The sequence below is a fragment of the Dermacentor andersoni genome, chromosome 1 (assembly GCF_023375885.2).
Source record: "Dermacentor andersoni chromosome 1, qqDerAnde1_hic_scaffold, whole genome shotgun sequence".
Lineage (NCBI taxonomy): Eukaryota > Metazoa > Arthropoda > Arachnida > Ixodida > Ixodidae > Dermacentor > Dermacentor andersoni.
The window spans coordinates 313,054,195-313,077,536 of record NC_092814.1 but is presented as its reverse complement, the minus strand read 5'-3'; the positions used below and the strand labels follow the sequence as shown (position 1 = coordinate 313,077,536).

The following is a 23,342-nucleotide window of genomic DNA, read 5'->3' as shown; positions in this document are numbered from 1 at the left end:
GTAATCAGTACGACATTCGTTGACTTTATTTTGGTCGTGTGGTAGACCGGTGGAATTCATCTTTAATTGAGCCTTTAACTGGTATAAAATACGCACAACTATTTGACCTTAGAGTGTCCGATCATAGGTCCTCTACCAGCTGCAATTATTCTGGGCTAAATATCGGACTAAAGCGAGAAGATAATTTAAACAAGTTTTTACCTTTTGAATTCTGTGCCTGGCTTCACACGGGAAACTTTGTGGGGTCTTAGGGTCTCACAGGAGTACTGACCCCCCCGCGGGTTCGAGCTTAGCGAGCCACAGGGCCGCGTCAGTCGTCACCTCTAGCGCCGCTGCGCGCGAGCTCAGGCCGCAAGGGCTACCGGGCGACGCACGCAAGAACGCAGTATTGCCCTGAGTTAACTGATACAGTTTATTGCATCCGGCGGCACCCGACACTGCACAAACGCCCGGTCTCAAGGCGGCGGGGAACCAAAGGGGTCCCCCACCAAGGGCGGAAAATGCAGTCAGGGACGCCTATAGCACGTCGCTGCGAGAGCACAGGCTGAAGCTGGGACACGGCGCTAGGAAAAGTTCCGGCGGCTATGCTACTTGCTCTCGCGATAACCAATGGGCCAACTCGCGAGAAATCGGGCCATCTGCTTCGGCTTGGGCCTCCGATGAGTGCGGCTCGGCGTGGTACGACCTCGCGCGAGAACTAGGCACCCGTTCTTCGGCTTAGCGTCCGGACAGGATCAACACGAGGTACGCGTTCCCCGCACGGGCAAAGGCACCGTGCCTGAGCTCAGTACTAGTCACAAAGGTGTCGGCGGGCGAGAGGACGCATGTACGTACCCGGCGCAGTCCCGAGGGACAACAGGCACGCTAACGCCACGAGAGTAGCCGCCAGGGGCCGTTTCGTGACGTCGAAGCTCCGCCCTGCTCCGCCCTCACCACGAACCATCGCTAGTGGAGCGCCACCGCTGACAACTGGTTCGGAGCGAGTGAAGAAGTGAGGCGTAGGGATTGCAGAACTAAACTTAATCTGTCTAGTGTCTACGAGAGCTGCAATGGGAGTGGTTGAGCCAGCACAGGAATTATGGGAAGTACATGGATTTGCCTAAACTTTTGGCTTCAAACGGCTTGGTGACTTTGTAAACTCGTAGTTTTCAACAAAACACTGCGTAATAAATAATTAAGTAAATATTATTAAAATTGTCCAGTGGCAGAATTCGAACACAGGACCTCTAGCACAGACTCCCGTTATTGAAAGCATTACGCCACGGACGCATGTATTGTCAAGCAACATATAAATCCCTTATGAATTTATCGCGGGGCAGCCAGGGCCTTGGGACACTTGGTGCGTTTCGATTTGGCCACCTCGACAAGCTTAACCGTTGCAATTAGCAGCGGTTTTGCTTGTTGGCGGCGACTTAGATTGCTGTGAAATTTACAATGAAGGCATGCAAAGCGCAAAGACGAATCAACAAGAACGTCTGAATCCACAAGCACGAAGATCAGACAAATCCATGTACTTCCCGTCACTGCCATGGCGGCTCAACGATTGCAGTGGCAGAGTTCCCTCTAATATATTGTAGGAAACTCTATGCTCGAATAAACTCGGGAACGCGGGTCTGCTGCTACTCTCTTCTTCGGCGCTCTGTGCATGCGTCATTCCTCCTCCGCTGACGTTCCTTCCATCGTTGAGCCGGCAACGGGCGTGGATCAATTCTTGTGACGATTGTTTGTTTCACCGGGTGTACCATCTTCCCCTTAAAAAAATGACGAAACCTACTTTCGGAACGTCCCTAGTAACTGCAGAAAGTAACAGAATACTAACACTTCGGGTCCACATGACGCTGAATTCAGTCTGGACAATACATATAATTGGTAAAGCTAACAAAAGACTAGGCTAATTAGACGAATGCTTAAATACACTACGCCAGAAACAAAGCTATCATGTTACGAATTGCTGAGAGCGATAGCTCAATGCCCCTGCGAGGCCTGGGACCTACACACACAGACGTTTATCGCACAACTGGAACAGGCTCAACGGCGCGCGTTTCATTTCCTCTTCTTACAGTAGAAAATACTCAGTATGTTCACTTTACCAGATATCAAACTTGTCTTTTCCTGATTCAAGAATAAATAACAACATGGTTACTCTCTTTCACAGTATAGTGGGCGACCATGTGTTAATTGAAAAAAATTCGATACATGCGCGAGACAACGCTGTATGTTACACGAAACAACCATAATACACATGTAGAGCAAAAATGGTTCACAAACTGGTTTCAGTAATCGTTTTCCTTTAAAATAGCCCGAAGCTGTAACAGCTAGGCTACCAGCAAACGTTGTGGATATAGAAAAACCATGAGGAGCTATCTTCCATCATACTCGATTGTTTTAGTACTGCATTCTATTATTTTCTAGCACTGCATTATGGCGTTGTACTGTACTGGTATTGCACCAAGTGTATTGCTTGATATTGTTTGATTTGCGTATTACCGATCCTATTTTGTACCTAGCTACGTTTGACGACAGTATGTGTAAAGCAACGATAAAGTTTCATTTACGGCAACGGTTTAGCTGAAATTCCTTGGCTCTGAGTGATGGCTTATGCCTCCCTCGTTCGCCGCGTTCCGAAGCGGCAGCTTTGATCGCAAGGTATTGTTGTTCTTAGCATTGCCAAGTTGATTGATCTGGAAGTTTCCAGAGAGGTAGACCATACTTACGGGGCCGGGTGATGGAACTTTTGAGGCATATACACGTAATGACTTATTGCGATGCCTCTCCTTATCAAAACACTGTGACGATAATGGCGGAATTTCTGCGAGCACCATAATCGTGGCTGTGAAATTCGCGAGAAGTGTCAAGAACAGCTCCCACTAAGTAAAAACCACTTGACTGCTACTCGTTCACTCCGTAATGGTAGGCTTACAGAAAACGGCGCCAGCGACCAGGAACACTACAGTGCATACCTGCACTCGATCTTTTTTGTTGAGATAACATTCAGGCCCTAATCGGTCAATATTCTAGATTCCCGCCTTAACGAGCAGACCACAGGTGCCTCTTATATCTATGGCAGAGGTGAACACACTTCTCTGCGTATGCGAAGATGTGTCCGTGTCCTGCTGCACTTATTCCAAAGAATTTCCGAAAGAAAGGTTTACAGGACTTCTTAGCGAGAGGTGCAATAGGCCTTAGTGGAATTCCAAGTGAACTTTATCCTAGGGTGAGCAAGATTTCATTTGAGTAGGGCAGAGCCGAGTGGTTTTGCCATACTTTTCGTCTGGCCTGGCACGCATGTGATTACGTGGTGTTGTCCACATCACGTCGTAGCTTCTGAAATGATTGCGCTCTCGTTGCTGGTGTTCCCAGGAATAATATTGAAAATGAGAGGAACAGTAAGAAGGAAATAACATTTTCCCCACTTTTTTTCTTGCCCCTTATCGTCGCGCATTAAAAGCGTGTTCACGGAATCTTTCTCAGAAACGCCACTTCAAGTACAATAAAGTTTATTTCAAGCACATAGAACAATAAAACATTCACACGAATAAATTGCGAAAATCCAAAAAAATTCAAACGAGAAACACAGGCGCTGAAAGAGAGCGGGGCCCCCGTTTCGCTGCACGAACGTCCCGAGTTCAGCGGCGCCGAGACTAGCTCGCAGCGGTAGCCGCGAGCGTGCTCGACAAGCCTCGGCCGACGAGACCAGCAGCTCAGCGTGGCGGGGTGTACAACCCGCCTCCACGCGTCTAGTGAAGAGCCGGGTGTTGCCCGCCACGGTGACAGCAGCGAGCGCACCGTCTGCTCCTCAGCTACCGATAACACAGGATGGGAGGCAGCACGAGCGCCCGGAGGACCTGCTGCTGTTCCGCAGCGACAGCCAGGACGCGGTGCTGCCGAGATGACGGCCGGCACAAGCGCGATGCTGCACGAACTGACGGCCGCCTCCGGTCGACATCGGGCTGCGTCCCGCGCCTACACCGCCGTACGGCCAGCAAGCCTGGACCGGGGCAACCTGCCGGAAGAAGAGGAAATGTGCGATTGTGTGCGACTGAGCCACGAAGGGAATCAATACAGCTGAGTGCATCTTAATGAATCTCAATGAATATCGTAATGAACTTAACACGTCTTAATAGATACGTACCTGCTCTGATATTTTCTACTGTTTACCTTTATTTACTCAACGTATTGTCAATTGTATTTTTCGCTTGCCTGACTGTATTTCTGAAGCATATATTTGCATTTTTGTTCAAATCATTAAAGTTCACACGTCTTTATGCTGTTATGCCCCCCTTATTGAATGCCTTCGGGCCTTTAAGGAGAAATAGATGAGATGAAATGAAATGTGTAACGTGCGGCCCACGCAAGAAATAAAATATTTTGTATAGCAGATTGGACACCCTAGCGGGCCGTGTAGGACTATTTGAGGTTGTGGGCATGTCTGAAGCTCCTAATAATGGTGTTTCTGTACGAATAATTTAGTATGCTGCAGAGGAAACTATAGTAATTTCAACTTCCTTATTTTGAAGTATGAACTGAACATTTATCTGTCTCTTCTAGGCAAGAAGGCCTAACCGCAGTCGCATGACGTTACAACATTATCGAAGTGGTGCCCAAAGTGGTGCCCAACGATGGCACGAGGACCAAGGCGGTTTTAGATGTTTGTTCAAGGAATAAGAGCAAGGAGAAGTGTATGCAGAGAAATCTAATACGCATGTGTAGATACATCAAGGGCTTTTACACCTCTGTGTCAGAGTGGTACATACGCAGTGCCCCTACAACAGCGTAGGCCGAATGTGACAAATTCAAGAAATTCACAGAAGCCGCTAAATGTCCCGCGCTGTTACATTAAATGATATTTGTGATGCCCTATAAACAGAATGATATGTGAAGGTAATATACATTACTTATTGTGTATTTACACACGATAATAGTGCGTTTACTGGTACTACTTAATTTCCATGGTATACATGGTGTTCCAGTTAACGTTACCGAAATTGTTAAAGAAAAAGCGGTTACAATATAGAATTATCAGCTCCCACAGAGTTCGGTATCAAGTCCTCTTCAGCCACCGGGACAGCATTGTTAAGTAATTACTTAGCGGGCCAGAGAAGGTCAGATAAAAAAGATACTTTTTAACTAAGAATATGTCTTTCGACGAGGAAGCTTTTGTTAAGTCATTCACAGAGTTCACTGAATCTTTTTCAGCCCGATATGTACTGCGTAATGATTCTTTCCAGCGCTTTCCCTGTAACAAGAAAAATGCGAAAAAATGTCGTGGTTTTAGGCTCTCACGCTCCGCGACGCATGAGCTCCCAAAAACTAGAATAAACCAACTCCCCTCATTCCGTGATTCGGCATGCACCAGGTCATGGAGAAGTGGAACAATGGAGTTGGAATTATTCTGGAACTATTCCACACATTTTCCAACAATCGGTATGGAATGTAAGCGGAATGACGGACCAGTCGGCAACGTGGAATGGCAGTGGAATGGGAGCCCGAGATTGCGCAATGTAGTTGGAGTGGAATGGGCACGTTGTCCTGGAACGGTAAGTGTCTGTATTAAATGAGACTACAAGACGATAAAGCTTGCCAATTAGACTAGAGTAGACTTAGTAAATCCATTACACTTCTCAATTTTTACTCAATATCGGCTCTTTTAGTATCCACGTATAGGTGACTACCTCTGCCGCGCCAACTATAATGGACACAGTAGTCTACGCTTTCGAAAACCCGGAAGCATTTCTGCATTCCAATGTTGAACTGCATTGAAAGACGACAACAGCTTGGCCTGTACGACACAAGGATTGCGGCCAAAAATATACGGTCATAGAGGTGTGGTGAAAAAAATGGAGTTCGTAAATGCTCAAGTCGCTGTGAAACAAACAAACAAACAAACAAACAAACAAACAAACAAACAAACAAACAAACAAACGAACAAATCATCATTCCGCAGTACATCTCAATACGTTTCGCCTTTTGCTTCATGTTAGTCTTCAAAGGGACATAATGAGCTAGCTAGACGCGTGACATGTACAGCCGTATAAAATTATTTTGTACTTTGCTTCGCCAGAATCAAAATTTCGTCAGAACAATGAAAGATTTTCGAAAATGGTGGATTTTATTCAGAATGCATATAAACCTTCCTTGTATCGCAACGTAGAGCACTGCGCGGGTCGTCCATTACGCTCCCTACCGGGCACAGACCGGGCCCAATAGATTCAGGCCCTGTGCGGCCCGAGCCAACACGGTTCGGTCCAACCAGTTAACCCTTGAGCCTATCCGAAGCATGCTGAAGTTCTCAGTTATTTTGAAGTTACTAAACGCACACAGATGTGCAAGAGGTTGATTTCACTGGATCGCTTTACACTGCAGTTGCTGTTTTAATAAATAAATAATAGAGGTGGGAAAATATCAAAGGAGCACAGCAGGAACATGACAAAGGTAGGACAAGGACAATTGGTGTTACACTGTCGTGATTGTCGGTGTGCTCCGTGTTTTGACAACACTGCAGTCTTGTTGAGAGACAAAGATCGTTGCACGCGTGAGAATGTTGAAGCTACAGTAATGAATAGCGATGATTAGTAGTGCGTCAGGTCATCGCCTCTTTTGTTATTTGCGAAATAAAAAACTTTTCTTGAAGGGAGCTGGTAACAAGCGCTCAGTAACGCACACGCCTTGGTACGATCAATTGATTCATTATGTTCTTTTTCTTTTTTGTCTATTTTGCAGTATATATTCAGAACATCTGGCATTAAGCGTTAGTTGGAAGTTAGCGCCTTGTCATGAACGTGCTGCGGCCCTCAGCCGCAAAGGGTTCCCCGGTGATGCTTCACCGCTAGACTCCAAGCAGAGCTCCTTGAGAAGGTGCTTCGCCCCCAAGCTGCAGGCATGCCGGAACGCGCAGTGCTCTCTCCCTTGATGGCACCCTTCTCGGACAGACTGCACGCGTCCGGTAGTGCAGAGCTGCAACCTCCTCCTCCGGTGGATATAAAAGGCCGGCGCCTCTGGCGTTCCGTGCCTTTTCGTCATCGTACTTCGTCCTCGTTAAGAAGTAAACACATTATTCCTTGGCTACCTCTTGCCTCGTCACTGTCAGGATCTCCTTCAGCCCATACCTTCGACCCTCGTGTCATGCTGCCCATGCGAGCCTGGTGCCTCTCATAACCGCCTGTTCCGTTCGTGCCTCTGTCTGCTGCTTTGGAAGTTCTGCGCTAGAACACGAAAAAAGTACCTTTGTATGCTTGTATCTAACGGTTTTCTCGCATGCCTGGGTCACTGTGTAATCCATGGCTGAATAGTTAGAGCATCGGGCTGATATACTTGGGGAACTGGTTTCGAAACCAACCGTCTGACAAACTTGACTCATTGAGCATGTGGGAATGTTGTATATATGTATGTGCCGCTCTTCAATGAAACCCTTTGGCGCCGACATGGAGCACTAGGTATGTGCCAGTAAGTGCGTGCCGCTCATCAATGAACGGTATTTGAAGCCAACTTGTGTAAGCTTGGTATGTGCCGCTCGTTGCGACGGTGGCAATAAGTTGTTTTGCTGTTCAATGCTGAACCCATTACCGTCGATAGTCATCGCGAGGTGGGTTCTGCCGATTTTTTAAATGCAATTAGCATTATTAGGATATTTCACGCATCTTGCCGGGGATGTCTATCTATCTGGCTGCCTGTCTGCCTGCGTATCTAACCGTTTTCCCGCCAACTTGAGTCGCTGGGTAGTTCATGGTCTACTGGTTAGAGTATCGCACCGCTGTGGTGAGGGAACCGCGTTCGAAAGCAATAGTCATGGGTATATGATATTGTATACGCGTCACTCATCAGTTAGCCCGTTTCACGCCAATTTGTGTTATTGGGGATGTGCCACTACTTAAGTGCAGCTCTTCAATGAACCTTGTTCACCTCAATTTGAATTACTGGGGTCGTGAAACTAGCCATGTGCCACACATCAGTGAACATCATTGATGGCGATTTGGGTAATTGGGTGTGTGCAAGTGGGTACATGCAGCTGTTCAATCAACCCCTTAACCACAAACTTGGTAATTGGGTGTATATCACTGAATGCGCCAGAAGGTATGTGCCGCTATTCAATAAACCATTTTCACGGCCAACTTGGGTTACCGAGTATGTTCCACTTTTCAATGAACGTAATTTATGCCGACATGGGTCACTAGCTATGTGTAACTTCGTATGCGCCGACCTCCAATGAACCTCTGTGACGCCAACTTGGTTCACTGAGTATGTGCCATGTCGCTGCGTAAATACTCTGCCATTCAACGACAAAAGTCATAAATTTCTCCGATGGTGGGTGGATTAAGTATTTAGAATATCTTGTCTGAATTTTAATACAAACGTGCGCCACACGAGAAATTCGTTGCGGTGGCGCTAGATGGCGTAGTGTGTCCAGAGCGAAGCGCGAGAGAGGAGCCCGGCTGCATACATGCTTCACACATGATGCATCTCTGCGGTTGCTGTACCGTGTATTGCTACATTGCTTCACTGCCAATCGCATTAACGTCGAAATTCATCGTGACATGTGTTCTGCCACAATAACTCTAGCATACACCGCCGATGCGTCTCAAAAATGGGCAGCTGACCCACGCTATCGGGGCATATAGTTGGCGTGGTGACCAATGGTACCATTTTCGCAGTGATCGAACAGTACCGTTAATGTACAATAATCGATGCAGTGCACCGCTGCCGTGTCGTGGCCTGCCCCTTACAAAAATGAGTTTAGACTGTCTATAGAAAGTCCATAGAATTTTTATAGACTACCTTGCCTTTCCATAGATTTGGACTTTTGTTGATACAAAGTCTATAGACTTTCTATAGACGAAAGTTCTTAAGGTTTCTATTTCTTTTTTCTTTTCACATTCTATAGACGGTCCATAGAAAAAAGTCGATAAGATGTTAGTTTCTTTTTGTCTTTGTCTCCTCTATAGACTGTCTATAGAAGAAAATTAAGTCAATAAAGTCTTTTTAATCTTGTCCAATATTTGTCTGTAGACTGTCTATAGATGAAAGTCGATAAGATTTCTATTTATTTTTGTCTGCTCACATTCTATAGACGGTCTATAGAAAAAAGTCGGTAAGATGTTTGTTCCTTTTTGTCTATGTCCCCTGCATAGACTGTCTATAGAGAAAAGTCAATACAGTCTCTATTTACTTTTGTCCATCATTTGTCTATAGACTGCCTCTAGATGAAAGTCCAGAAGGTTTCTATTTCGTATTGTCTGCCGGCGTTCTATACACGGTCTATAGAAAAAAAGTCGGTAAGACGTTTCTTTTTGTATATGTCCGCTCTTTAGACTGTCTATAGACGAAATTCAATACAGCGTCTATTTACTTTTGTCCATTGTTTGCCTATAGACTGTCTATCGACGAGAGCGATAAGGTTTCTATTTCTTTTTGTCTACTCGAATTCTAAAGATGGTCTCTAAATAGAAGTCGATAAGATGTTTGTTTCGCTTTGTTTACTTTCGCCGAATAGTATACCTCTTGACAAAATTCGATACAGTCACCATTTATCCTCATTGGTTCTTTGTCTATAGACTGTCTATAGACGAGAGTGGATAAGGTGTTGATTACTTTTGTCTAGATTGTAGATTGTCTATAGACGAAAGTTGATAAGGATAAGGTTTTTTTTTCTACGATGGTGAGCTTGAAATTCACCTCCTCCAGTACGCAACATCTGCACGCTTGGAGTGACGCCAGTTACCGGCAAAAGGTGCCGAGAGCGAGCGGGGCTATACTAATCCAGGTACAACCAAATTAGGAAGGCCCACTAAGCTTCAACAAGACATTGCCTCACCAGAACAGGAATTGGCCTTCCTGGTGCAGTATTCGGCCACCCCCTCCCACATGGCTCACTCAATTACCCAATGGCCCTCAGTCCTCAGCATCTGCGGAGCACCTGACCAAGGCGGCGGTCAGAGCTGTAACGTAGCAGAAGGTGCTAAGAATATCTGGGTACGGACAGGCTGCCAATGGAAACTGACCCTTTCAACGTTTAACACCGGAACCCTCTCGAGTGAGGCTAGCTTAGCAGGACTCTTTCAGGAACTATCAGACATTGTTTGGGATAACATCGGGCTTAGTGAGATTCGGAGAAGTGGTGAGGCTTATACATTGCTGAACACCGGACATGTCCTCTGCTACAGAGGTCTCCTAGATAAGAACAAATACGGGGTAGGTTTCCTAATGCATAAGCACATAGCGGGCAAGATTGACGAATTCTACAGCAATAATGAGAGGGTAGCTGCAGTCGTAATCAAACTTAATAAGATGTATAGCTCAAAGGTAGTACAAGCCTACGCTCAAACATCCAGTCACGATGATGAGGAAGTAGATCAGTTTTATGATGATGTTGAATTAGAGATGAGAAAAGTGCAAACTCAGTATAGTGTAGCAATGGGCGACTTCAATGCGAAAGTGGGGAAAAAGCAGGCTGGTGAACAAGCAATTGGGAAGTACGTCGTCGATTATTGGAACGCTAGAGGAGAGATGCTGGTAGAATTCGCAGAAAGGCATAAGCTGCGAATAATGAACACCTTTTTCAGGAAGCATAACGACAGAAAGTGGACATGGAAGAGCCCTAATGGGGAAACAAGAAATGAAATTGACTTCCTACTTTCTGCTGATCCCAGCATAGTGCAGGATGTAGAAGTTATAGGTAGGGTAAAGTGCAGTAATCATAGGTTAGTGAGGGCTACGATTCGCCTCAATTTGAAGAGAGAGAGAGCAAAATTGGTCAAGAAGAAAAAGGTCAACGTAGAGACAGTAAGAGTAAAAGCAGACAAATTCAGGCTGGTACTTGCAAACAAATATGCAGCCTTAGAACAGAGAGATGATGATGACATAGAGCTAATGAATGAAACCGTAACTAGGTTGGCTTCAGAGGCAGCAATTGAACTGGAAGGCAAGGCACCAAGGCAACCAGTAGACAAACTCTCCCAAGTAATAAAGGACATAATAAAGATACGACAAACAATAAAAGTGTCCAACTCAAGAGATAAGATAAAATTCACGGAACTGTCAAAACTGATCAACAAGGCGAAAATAAGTGATATTCGAAACTATAACGTGAGAAAGACTGAAGAAGCCGTAAAAAATGGACGCAGCCTGAGATCAGTGAGAAAGAAACTTGGCATAGGACAAACCAAGATGTATGCACTGAAAGATAATAAGCGTAATATCATCAGCAGTCTGGATGATATAGTAAAATAAACGGAAGGATTCTATACTGACCTGTACAATACCCAGAGGAGCCACGATACCTGCATTCGAAGCAGTAATCAACGGGTTGCAGAGACTCCTCCTGTAACTAGCGATGAGGTCAGAAGGGCCTTGCAAGAAAGGAAATGGGGAAAAGCGGCAGGATAAGATGGAATAACAGTCAATTTAATCAAAGATGGAGGAATCATTATGTTTGAAAAGCTGGCGGCTCTCTGGGCGAAGTGTCTGTCGACTTGAAGAGTCTCAAAACACTGGAAGAATGCAAACATTATAGTTTTCAACAAAAAGGGAGACGTTAAAGAACTGAAAAATTGTAGGCCCATTAGCTTACTTCCAGTATTATATAAAATATTCACCAAGATAATTTGCAATAGAATACGGGCAACATTGGACTTTAGTCAACCAATGTTACAGGCTGGCTTCAGGAAGGGAGACTCTACAAAGGATCACACCTGTGTCATTAATCAGGTAATCGAGAAATCCGCTGAGTACAATAGGCCTCTCTATATGGCTTGCATAGATTACTAAATGGCGTTTGATTCAGTAGAGGTGCCAGCAGTCACACAGACATTACGTAATCAATGAGTACATGCCGCTCACGTAAATTTCTTGGAAGGTATCTACAGAGATACCACAGCTACGTTTATTCTACACAAGGAAAGCAGGAAGATACCTATAAAGAAGGGGGTCAGACAGGGAGATACAATCTATCCAATGCTATTCACTGCGTGCTTGCAAGAAGTATTCAAGCTATTAAACTGGGAAGGCTTAGGAGTTAAGATCGATGGCGAAAATCTCGGCAACCTTCGGTTTGCCGATGACATTGTTGTATTCAGCAACAATGCAGGCGAGTTACAACAAATGATTGAGGATCTTAACAGAGAGAGTGTAAGAGTGGGATTGAAAATTAATATGCAGAAGACAAAGATAATGATAAATACGGCAGACATGCATACGACAGACATTGCCAGCTCCTGACTACAAGTTTACCATTATCACTGAAAAGGAAGGTGTACAATCAGTGCATTTTACAAGTGGGGCACATATATATTTACTAGTGGGGCAGACATATGGAGAGGAGACTTCGAGACTGAGAAAGAAGCTTGAGAACAAGTTAAGGACCGCGCAAAGAGCGATCGGATGAAGATTGCTAGGCATAAAACGTTAAGAGACAGAAAAAGAGCGGTTTGTATCAGACAGCAAACGGGTATAGACGATATTCTAATTGACATCAAGAGAAAAAAATGAAGCGGGGCAGGTCATGTAATGCGCAGGTTAGATAACCGTTGGACCATCATGGTTACAGAAAGGGTACCAAGAGAAGGGAAACGCAATCGAGGACGACAGTAGACTAGGTGGAGCGATGAATTGAGGAAATTCGCGGGCGCTAGTTGGAATCGGTTGGCGCATGACAGGGGTAATTGGAGATCGCACGGAGGGGCCTTCGTCCTGCAGTGTGCATAAAACAGGCTGATCATGATGATGATGATGATAAGGTGTATATTTCTTTTTGTCTATTTCCAGTCTACGTAGTTCTTCACACACACACGCGTGCAACTGCCCGCTCGAGGCACATTGCGCGTAATCGCGGGCTTCTTCACGCTCGGGGAAAACACTCCTATGGAGCATGTGTTGTGCAACAGAAAGCTGTATCAGGAGTTTGTCATGTTGCTCTACAATTTTCCCATTGAGAATTTTCATCTAATTATAGCAACTGAGAAATTATAATAACACTAACCATCTAATCAGGGGGAATGCAAAAAATAATCTCAGTATCCCCAAGCGACGGCAAACAACATTACCTTGGTCCTCTCCAGGTACGTAGAATTTGCATATCATCAAGTCTGGCTCATTTTAAGTGAAAAACTCCCTACACTGCTTTGCAATTCGAATTATACTCCACGATTTTATATATGCCGATGAAGGCTATAGGGTGGGACGTCACCAAAGGTCATCTTAACTTGAGCGAACAGCCGGTATACCGATCGCGGTAAGGTCTGAGATGAACTAGAAAACAGCATGAAACATGCGATAAGGTCAGTCACTTGCAGCTTCGTCACTTAGGCGAAAAAATTAGAGAACAATAAATTAGTTGCTCGGGAAGCACGTTTACACGTTTCAAACTGAAGGCATAGCGTTTGACGATAGTTGGAAGGTTTCTTTTTTTTTTTCTCTTTTTTAAACAGTTTAGCAGCAGAAGTTATTTTTCCGGCTATTTGAAAATGATTACGCGCCTTTTCGTGCTTCGGCGTTATGCAGTTTACGTGCTGTTAATCACGAGGCAGCTGCTGACACATATTCACATTTTGCCAATCGTGCATGGTATGCAGCCTTTGTCGTGCGTAATAAGTGTCCCGGTTTTCATTACTGTTGCGTTCAATACCGTCTTGGACAGAATGTATACTACATGCTCTGTACAAAAGAAAAAACAGCCAGATTATCGATTTGGTGGTCTTTTCTTAGTAGATAACGCACAAATTATTAAAATCATTTAGTGGACATTGGACTTATTCTATCCTTATCAACACACCTAAGAGATCGTGACATGTTTTAGCTGAGAAGTAATCTTATCGATACCCCCCCCCCCCTCCCCATTTATGTGCATTCTACTGAAAGTGTGGCAAATGTATTCATTTCGAAGCATGAGAAAAGGGACATTGCAAACGGTTCTAAGCGGAAATAAATTGTAATTCTTAAAGTGATTGTTCATAACTGCAGTCACTATGCTGAGCATGTTCGTTCGGCACGGGCATATTGCATTAACACCCGAAAAATGTGCACAGTCCAGCCGGGTATCTTTGTTTCAGCAATTATTATCATAGGAATTGTTTGGGATTATCGCATTTGTTTATTATTTTGATAAGTACATTATGCGTGACATGAACCTATCTTTAAACGAAACGTACCGTTCATACTGTAACGAAATCAAACATCATAATGGTACTGATTCATATTGCCAAGTAGTATTGAGTCAGAGGTAAACCAAGTTAACTAGATACATATATGATGAGATAAAATTATATATAAAACTACAATTGAACCGTAAAAATAACTCCCTGAATAGTTTTCCCTCACATTGTTGCATTTCCTTTACGTGTGTGTCTCTGTGTCCTTGTCTTCCGTGCTGTGCTCGCGTTACCATCAATTACGAACTTGCCCAAGCCTTTGTCAGCTTTAATAGACAGGGGATTCAATTCAGTTGAATCTAATACTGCATGTCAAGTGACCGACGTGCTATTCGTTTTATCTAAGTTTTATGGACTGGCAGTACTTGGCAAGCATTAATAAACCAGATCGTGATGCTTATAGCGCGTGAAAAGACAAGGACGAAAGGAAGACGTGACACACATAGGCGCTGTCACGTCTTCCTTTCCTCCTAGTCTTTTCACGCGCTATATGCCTCACGATGTCCTACCAACAAGCACAAATCACTGCATTACAGCACTAAACCACAATATTTTTATTGCACTTAAGCTGCGGGTGTCATAGATTGCCAGGGAATTTTCGTGAACACAGCTAGAGAAGGATTGGAAGAAGATCGGGGAACTTGAAAATGTCAACGTAGGTATGCGGTCTTGTTATATGTCATACAAGGTTTTCAGAGAATCTCTCTATTAAGCATATTTTCGAAACGTTTCACCTCATAAAAAATTCAGGCAAATTGGTCCCATTTCTTGAAAAAAAAATGAAAGTCAAGCATACTGACATGGCGTTTCTTACTCATTTTTTTTTTCGCTAACTGAAAGTCCTGAACCTTGAAACCCTAGAAAAATTACCCATGTTTGAGAGCACCTTAAATAATTTACTGCGATCGCATTCATTCGAACTATAATTTCAGTTTTGTTTCCTAGGAGGTGCATATCTGTCGTGCCTTGACACAAAGTGCTCGCTTGGTATTTCGGGTGCTCATGTAGTATACCTTACTGGCGACCATGTTAGCATGCCCAAGAGGCCTCATTATCTGTAAGAAACTAAGAGACCTTATCAATACAATCAATCCATCTGCCTTCTGTTGAAGTTATGGCCAATGACCCGTTCATTTAAGGGTAAGAGAAATACATTTATATGTGTATTAAGGAAAGTAAATTACAATCTTTGGCATGATACTGTGAATACTCCAGTCACTCTTCTGAGCATATCCCTATGCGCGGGCATATTTAATTAGCAGCCAAAAAAATGCACAGACAGTCCAATAACTCTCTAATCTTGTTTCAGCAGTTGATATAGAGATCATTTGGGATAATTACAATGACGTGTCATATATCAACTTGTTTTAAAAGCAACATACTGTTTCTGTAGCACCAGCAGCAGTTGGGACTGTTTAATTGTTCATCATGCCATAAAATGAAACATTGCATAATAGTACTGATTTGTATTCACAAGCAGGCATTACTCATACTTAAAACGCATTGAGTATTGATTTCAATGGTTTGAGTAAATATATGAAGCTGCTTAATGAACATACAAAGAATACACAATTGTTACTTTTGCCTCACATTGTTGCATCTACTTATTTGCAGCATACATTTGCAGCATCTTTGGAACATATGACACGAAGGTCAAGGCCGGCCTGGCGGCTTTGCTTGCCAAGGGGAAGTAGTCTGTAAATCTATAAAGAGTCTCTTTCGATCATAGCGAAACACCTGCATTTTAAGAAAATTAATATACTGCGCAATAAGAAGAGGTAATTCAATGCCGGTGCACTTGTTTTCTTTTTTCCATTGCATGAATCAGCACTTGTGGAGTTGATTCAATTTTTTTCTGTTTATGCAATATAAAGAGAGCAGCTGGTTCATGAGCATTATTCAGCTATGGACACAAATGCATAAATACGGATAAAAAGCAACACGTGAACATACATAATATACATTCGAAAAATTTTTTCCGCCATATGTAAACAGAAATGCAAACTAACTTGTAAATAGCACATATCTAGGAGATTTCGTTCAACCGGATGCATTGCATACAGCTGTAATATTTCTTAAATGTTCTCGTGCACAAATACTCATGCAGTCTTGAATAAAGATTCACGGCTACATACATTTGAGATTTTTCGACTGCTTCCATCCGCATGCATGATTTCCTATGCACAGTTCCCTGGGTATGTTCCCATAAGCGATGCAGTACATCTTTAGAGATATTTTCAATAAACTGCTTATTAACAACCCCAGCAGCGAGTCTCTATGGATAATCGAAACATAGTTGGCGAAATGTGGTTTATATAGCTAGTATATAGCGTGTCGATTTTTGCTAGTTTAGCCAATCTGGGCAATGAAAATAAAAGATTTAAGAAGAACACGGTGCAATATATACTATTATAAAAAGACCTACAGGTAATATCTCTGACGGCTGAACACCATAAGCCTTAAATTCGGATTTTACTGCACTGTCTTTTTTTACATTATTCTTCGTTCAACAGCTTCACTGAATTTATGTTAGCTCGGACATCCTGTATCGACAATAATCGACAAATAGTGTAAGGCTATGGATTAGCTATAGACTGATCAGCAGGAATTGTCTACCGACAGTCTATTAACTTATGACCTTACCCTTTCGTAGGCTAGTCTAAAAATGTGGCAGTTTATAGACACTCTATAAACTTTCTATAGATTAATGAAAATTCATGTTTCTGGACAAATGTCTGAAGAATGTCTATAGAGAAAAGTCGATAGGAATATACAGTTCTATTTTTGTAGACTGAAGTCTATAGAATGTCTATCGACAAATGTCTATAGATAGCCTATAGTCATTTGCTTATAGACATTTTATGGACTTCGGTCTGTAAAAGTAAAACTGTATATAGCTCTATTTTTGTAGACAAGTCTGTGGAATGTTCATAGACAAATGTCTATAGATAGTCTAAAGACATTTGCTTATAGACATTTTATAGATTTGTGTCTACAAAAGTACAACTGCTGTATACAGTTCTATTTTTGTAGACTGAAATCTATGGAATGTCTATAGACAAATGTCTATAGATAGTCTACAGACATTTGCTTTTAGACATTTTATTATTTTAGATTTCAGTCTACAAAAGTAGAACTGCTGTATGAAGTTCTATTGTTTCTCTACTTTCTATTCCATCATTTTTTTTAGCTCTCGTTTTTAAGAAACCTAGAGAGGGACTAAGCCTTTGCTCTGTCAGTTGGCTTCTTTAAGTGGGAGGTGTTTCAGAAGAGATGACCAAATGAATGACAGGCTTGGAGCCTGTCATACGGCCAACTATAACGAATTTGACATGTCTTGGAGACACTTGTACTAAAATCGCAACAAACCAACATATTTTTCGATCACGTCATTTATTTGCGACTTCAACCCGCGCGGCTAAGATTACTGCTTGAACAGCCCTGGTTAATAACAGTGTACAGATATTAAAGAGATTACCGGCAAGAACGCACTGCAAGGACAACAGGCCCCATAGCGTGTTTGTTCGCGTGGGAAAAATAGTGCATGACATTACTTGTAACGTTGTGAAGAGTTCAAAAATATGTTTTAGTTAATAGGGCCCGCAAGAGGGACGGGAGAGGGGAGGGCGAAGGCGGCGGAAGTACTAAGGAATTGTACAGAAAGCGTCGTACTTACTGGAATTGGAGGATTGGAATAGATTAGCTCAACTACTCGAGGAGTGGGAATGGTCCAACTCTCAGAATTCCGACAAGTTAAAAAGAGGGGATTCACATAAACCACAACTCTGCGGAATGGAGTGGGAATAGAATCGAGCGCCCCCACTCTCTGCACCATGCCGTTACATCCAGTCCTTGGACAATTTGAGTGCAGCTCTACAACTACAAAGACGACCGCAGCACCTGGACGAAACGCATCGAAGGCCCGTCAGCTGCCGCACGATCACGCACCGCCAACGAGTAATCCTGCACGACCTAAATATATACGCAGTGCGCCGACTGGTACCCTAGGTAGGCTAGGACTCGCGAAAACTATAGTGCTTTCCCCGACTGGGCCGAGTACCAGGCCACCAAACTCCTTGCCCTGCGCACGTTGTCGTACGACGCCAGCTGGCCTCTACCTTCATGAGATCCCGATGCAACCACTGGTGCCACGCTGCTATTTTCAAAGGCCACCACTTGGTGGAGCGGCAGGGCCCGCTCAGGTCAGGACACATAGACTTCGTTCGATACACAAATGACAGTAAACTGAGCGTGTCCAACTAGCAGCAACCAGGTTCCCCAGCTAGTATTAATGACTAAGCACTATATGGGCACTTCCCCGGGAAAGATGTCCGTCCGTCTGTCTGAACGCGTGACACGATGCCCTCCATAAGTATACATGGGATCCTAAGGGAGTATATATATATATTTTTTTTGAAGATAACTTACAGGCCTCAAAGTGAGGCATTCAAAAGGGGGGCAGTACATAGAAAATACATCGAATATATGACATGTATAGAACCGTAGCAGTTTACATACTACAACCGTAAGTGCAACGGAGGGGAAGAAGAATTACTTAGTTGACGATTAACTAATAAAAATCGTAATATAATGATCAGTGCGCCCAGATGGTGAAGGCGTGGCCGAGCTGATAGTATCGCTGAAGTGGATCGTTTCAGGATGCGGCCCCAGTGAGCCTCACCTCGTGGGTAGCCTCCAAAGGCAGCTGCTGCTTGGCGTTGCCATCCCGTCCATGTCGCGGTTGCACTCTGCCTTGCAGGAGTTCAGCGCCGCCAGCCGAAGCGGCAGCGTGTCGCGCAGGTTCATGTGTGGTCTGCAGCCCAAGACCTCGAACCTGTAATCGGGCCAAGCGACTGCGCTCCAATCCTTGTCCTGGTGATTCCCACTGACGGCAGCCTCCACTCCACGCGTAATAGGCTTCTGTGAACTGCGTTGACAACACAGGCCATAATTGCACACAGCGTTTGAAACGCACTTGCCAAAGACTGCAGCTGCTTCAATAAAACGTTTCCTTTTTTTTTTTGTATAGTTTGGGCGTTTTCGGGTTAGCAATTAGTTGTGCTGCCAATCCTGTCAAGCCTACCAAAGCACTGAAAGACCAATAGTTACTGTTCGCCCTATTCTTGAATTACTTCTAGTCGACGTGAATGCCGCCAGTTTACTGGACAGTTTCTTCTTGAGGAATAGGACGCAGAATTTGCGTTTTCGCAAGGAAAAAAAAAGGAAATTGCTGCTGCTGTGGCCTTTCTTCCAAGATTCAGTGGAAGGGAGCTGAACTGTCATTTTTGCCGAGCTGCGTTTAGAATTGATTAGGCGGCATCTGCAAGAACTTTCTCTTGCTTTGCAAAGTGTATACGAACGGAGAAGTAAATATCGCATATGCTTTTTCGTTTCTTAAAATGGTAAGCACGCCCCCATTATTGAAGGAGCCTGAATGAAATCTCTTTCCACCACAACAATATCCCGCATACTCTTCTAGGGCATTCTCTTGCGACACCGCGCCGACTAAGTTTTGCACAACCCTCTTTTGGCTGTTGAAGGGTGCATTGAAATTCGTCTGCTAAGTAAATACAAAGTAAAGAATGAATGACGAAAGTACGCAATACTCGGCTGTGTTCGCTTAAACCGATCGACGACTTCTTTCTAGGTACCCAACCCGGGGACAGATAAATCGCGCTCGACGGGCGCGTGATTCCACTGACCCGTGGTTCTTCTTTCTATGAAATTTCGCGTGTATATATAGCGCAGGTCACAGCGCTCTCCACGAGAAAGGAGCGTCGCATTACCACTGCTGTGGTAATGCGACGTGAGCTTCGTGGTGTCTCCGCGCAGAGCAGGTGGATCGCCAGACCAGAGTCGGCGATTAGCGGCGGGCACGTCGTCGCGGTACGCAAGTCGCGACGTGTCATTTCACTAGTGCGTCCGATCAGCGCTCCTTGAATTGTGAGCGAACTGCAGCCCTGTCCTTGTATGTAGACATCTAGCAGTGCCGCAATTATTTTAAATGTTAGTGGGCTAAACAGGTATTGGTGTGTGCGTGCGTGCGTGGGAGCGTGTGCGTGTGTATGTATGTGTTTTGAAATAGAAGTCGAAATAATTAAGTTACGTCCAAACATCCAGGAATGACAGAAGCAGTATAACCCCCCCCCCACACACACACACACACGCACGCACGCACGCACACACAAACACACACACCTTGCGTTTCTGCCACTCGATCGATTGTATATTGACTTCAGTGCTCCGTTTCTTTATAGCTTCCGTAAAATAAAATTTCACTACACGATAGATTCTACTTTGGTAAGCGTCTATTTACGGAAAATATTACGATCAGTTGTAAACAAGTTATAATCCGATGAGGGATTGACAGTATGCGTAAATGAATAAATAAAACAGAAGTGTACTCTGAACCCAGTTCTGGGGACGTATTCTCGGGCGATCACTTTCGGCGGCGGTATAGGGGGCACGCTGGCCAAACGCGAGAAACAATCCCTCGTTGGCGCGCGTTGAATGAGTCTCACGAAATCTCACGAAAGTGACACTATCTCTGACAGTGGTCGCACGAGAATATCTCCTCTGTTTATGACTACCGAAAGGTTTGCGCCTTCAGGTCATCGCCCATTTATGTCTCTTAAGTGCAAAGCCCACAATATAGCACCGACGTCCCGGGTGCATTCGGCGCATGAGACCGGTGCAGGAGATTGACCCTGAAGGTGAAAAACTAGCGAAGCAAGTGGCACTACTCGCAAGATGAAAGAAACAATAGAAACAGGACTGGTTGTCCTTCGGCTTCACTGAAGAATGTATACATTTCTCGCGGACCGTATTTGCATCTGCAAAGAAAATCACGTCGTGCGCAAGGCTTAAGGAACGCCGTGAGGTATACCGCAGTTTGAGCTCGGCGACTAAAGAGGAGGGTTTAGCTCAGTGCCGACTTCTATTTCTCCAAACGCAGAAATGCTGTCATTAGACAACAGAGCTCAACCGATTTCAATGAAAGTTGATTGTTTTATAGGTGCCTAAATTCCGGTCGGCGCAAGCAGAATTTCGGTTTAGGGCTTACGAGCTTTTACGAGTTTTACCGAAATTGGTACGTTAAAAGATATATATAAGCACAAAGCATAAAGATTCGTAACTCTGCAGCAAAAAAAAAAGAAAGGTACCGTTGTTCTCTAAACCTGTTAGAGTATCTCTTACGGGAAAATGTAATACGCGAGTTTACAGGTTACATGAAATTGTTGCAATATTTCCAAGGGTTCTTTAAGCTTCTTACTCACACATTAGTGGTATATTTAGCACAGTATATAACTGGTCACTTTTATTGTTAGATGTTTCGAAAGGTGCAGTTTACACCATTGCGATGTTACACCATTGTCAGGCAGCGTGAGGCAGCTGTACATCGTCCTGAAGGTGGTTGAGGACTTCATCTGCCTCCGTCGCCTGGGGGTGAAGCGACCAACGGAAAAGCGTCGACACCCAAGCGCACATCAAAGTCAGAGCGCGGTAAAAGCGGTGGCATGGATGCGCCAGCTAATCATACATGCGACTGTTAAAAGAGGCATTTCAAAAAGGAACCTAACAACCATGCAGGTGCCTCAATATCACGCTGTGCTAAAATGTGAACGAAACTGTGCATTGGGTACAGTCGGCGAGGCATTTGGAATTTTCTTTTTTGTTGTTTTTGCACTTCTGTGACTAAATTATCATCGCTCTGCAACAATAGCGTATTTAATGCAACAACACGAAATACCGTTGCTGGCTTAGCGCATTGTGCGGTGTATAAGCACGAGAATCAATTGCGTTACTATACGCAAATCAATGTTTCATGCACCCTAGCTGATACACTTTACTACAGCTATACTTACTTTATAGGGCACAGTAAGAAATAACCTCAATTACGTTTTCTTAGCAGGACATAGCAAACCGTAACTGTCATTTCACAAACTGAGGATATTCGCAACGGCCCTTAGATATGGCGCAGAAAAGACCGAATTATCTTTACCTGTATATCCCCCGGTGCCCGGTGCCCTTCGATACGTCCTCCACCTGGTGCCCAGCTCCTTGCACGGTGCCTGGTGCTTGTATGGAGTTGTACTCAGACAGGTTGTCCTTGACGTCCATCTCAACGAACCGCTCGCACTCGGCCCTCGGAACCAGTCTCCGCCGTTGTGCGGCGCCGCTGCTGCAAGCGTCTTCCTCAGCCGTGTTCACCGTCTTGACCACAAGGTCGCAGTTCCTCGGGAGGACGTCCTCCATGGCCAAGTAGCCGGACATGTAGGACACGTCGGCCTTGGCTTTCTCCGGGAGTAGGACGTGCAATATGGACGAAGGCTTCTTCTGGGGTGACGACGCTTCCGAGAAGGCGGATGCGCCGCCGTGGAGGAGCCGATAAGTTCTGATGCCGCTGGGCACATCGATTCCCATGGCTGACACTAAGCCAGGTCCGTTCTTCGGAGAGATGCTCGCATATGCGCGCGCCACGGCCACCGGCGTGTTCGAAAGTGCGAGCAAGCTTTTCCTGTGCCACATGAGCCCCTCGCGCCAGCGCACGAGGGCACGACCTCGGAGCCCTTCTTCTTTTTCCTTTACTCCATCTTGAGGTTTGTGTTTCGACTGGTCTCCAATATCTAATCGGTCCTTACTTTAAAACACTTTGACGATAGCAATGACTCTGGAAAATAAAATATCCCAGGGAGAGAGAGATCGAGACAATGAACACTTTTATTTACCGTGTAGTCCGTTGTATTACGGCTCCGATGCGGACCAAATGTGGAATAATGGGATTTCCAGGCAGATCAAACGGTTAGCAGGAATTCAGGATAATCTTACCTTGCTAAATTTTGATTTCTTAATTATGTCTCTATATATGTTTGTATTGATTTTTTTTAATTCCATTTTTCACAGCATGACATTTTTTGCCGTAAGTGTCAACTTCCAAATTGCCGTTATCCTTCTTTTTCTTTACCCTTAACTTTCCTTTATTCATTTCACATAAGCTCTCAATTAGTGGACAATCGCCCACTGCACGAATGCGTGAAGTGCCTACGTAAAAAAAGAAGAAAAAAAGAAAACAAGAACCAGGCGTGAATTGCCAACAAACTGCTAACATCAATCTGATTACGGTAATTGTGACATCAGAATAATTATTTCCTTTGGGCTTGCTGTAGAAAATTAAGGACTATCACCATCTACTCACTGTTGTTG

At 44.3% G+C, this 23,342-nt stretch overlaps 1 protein-coding gene across 1 annotated transcript; it reads right to left on the bottom strand.

The window, feature by feature from the left end:
- Positions 1-3,480: 3,480 nt before the first annotated feature.
- On the bottom strand, positions 3,481-22,636 carry LOC129380883 (uncharacterized). Its single transcript, XM_055063057.1, has 3 exons — positions 22,141-22,636; positions 18,820-19,065; positions 3,481-4,003 (listed from the first exon to the last, which is right to left on the bottom strand). The coding sequence occupies exons 1-3, from the start codon at positions 22,560-22,562 to the stop codon at positions 3,964-3,966; spliced, it is 708 nt and encodes a 235-aa protein (XP_054919032.1). The 5' UTR covers positions 22,563-22,636; the 3' UTR covers positions 3,481-3,963.
- Positions 22,637-23,342: the final 706 nt, after the last annotated feature.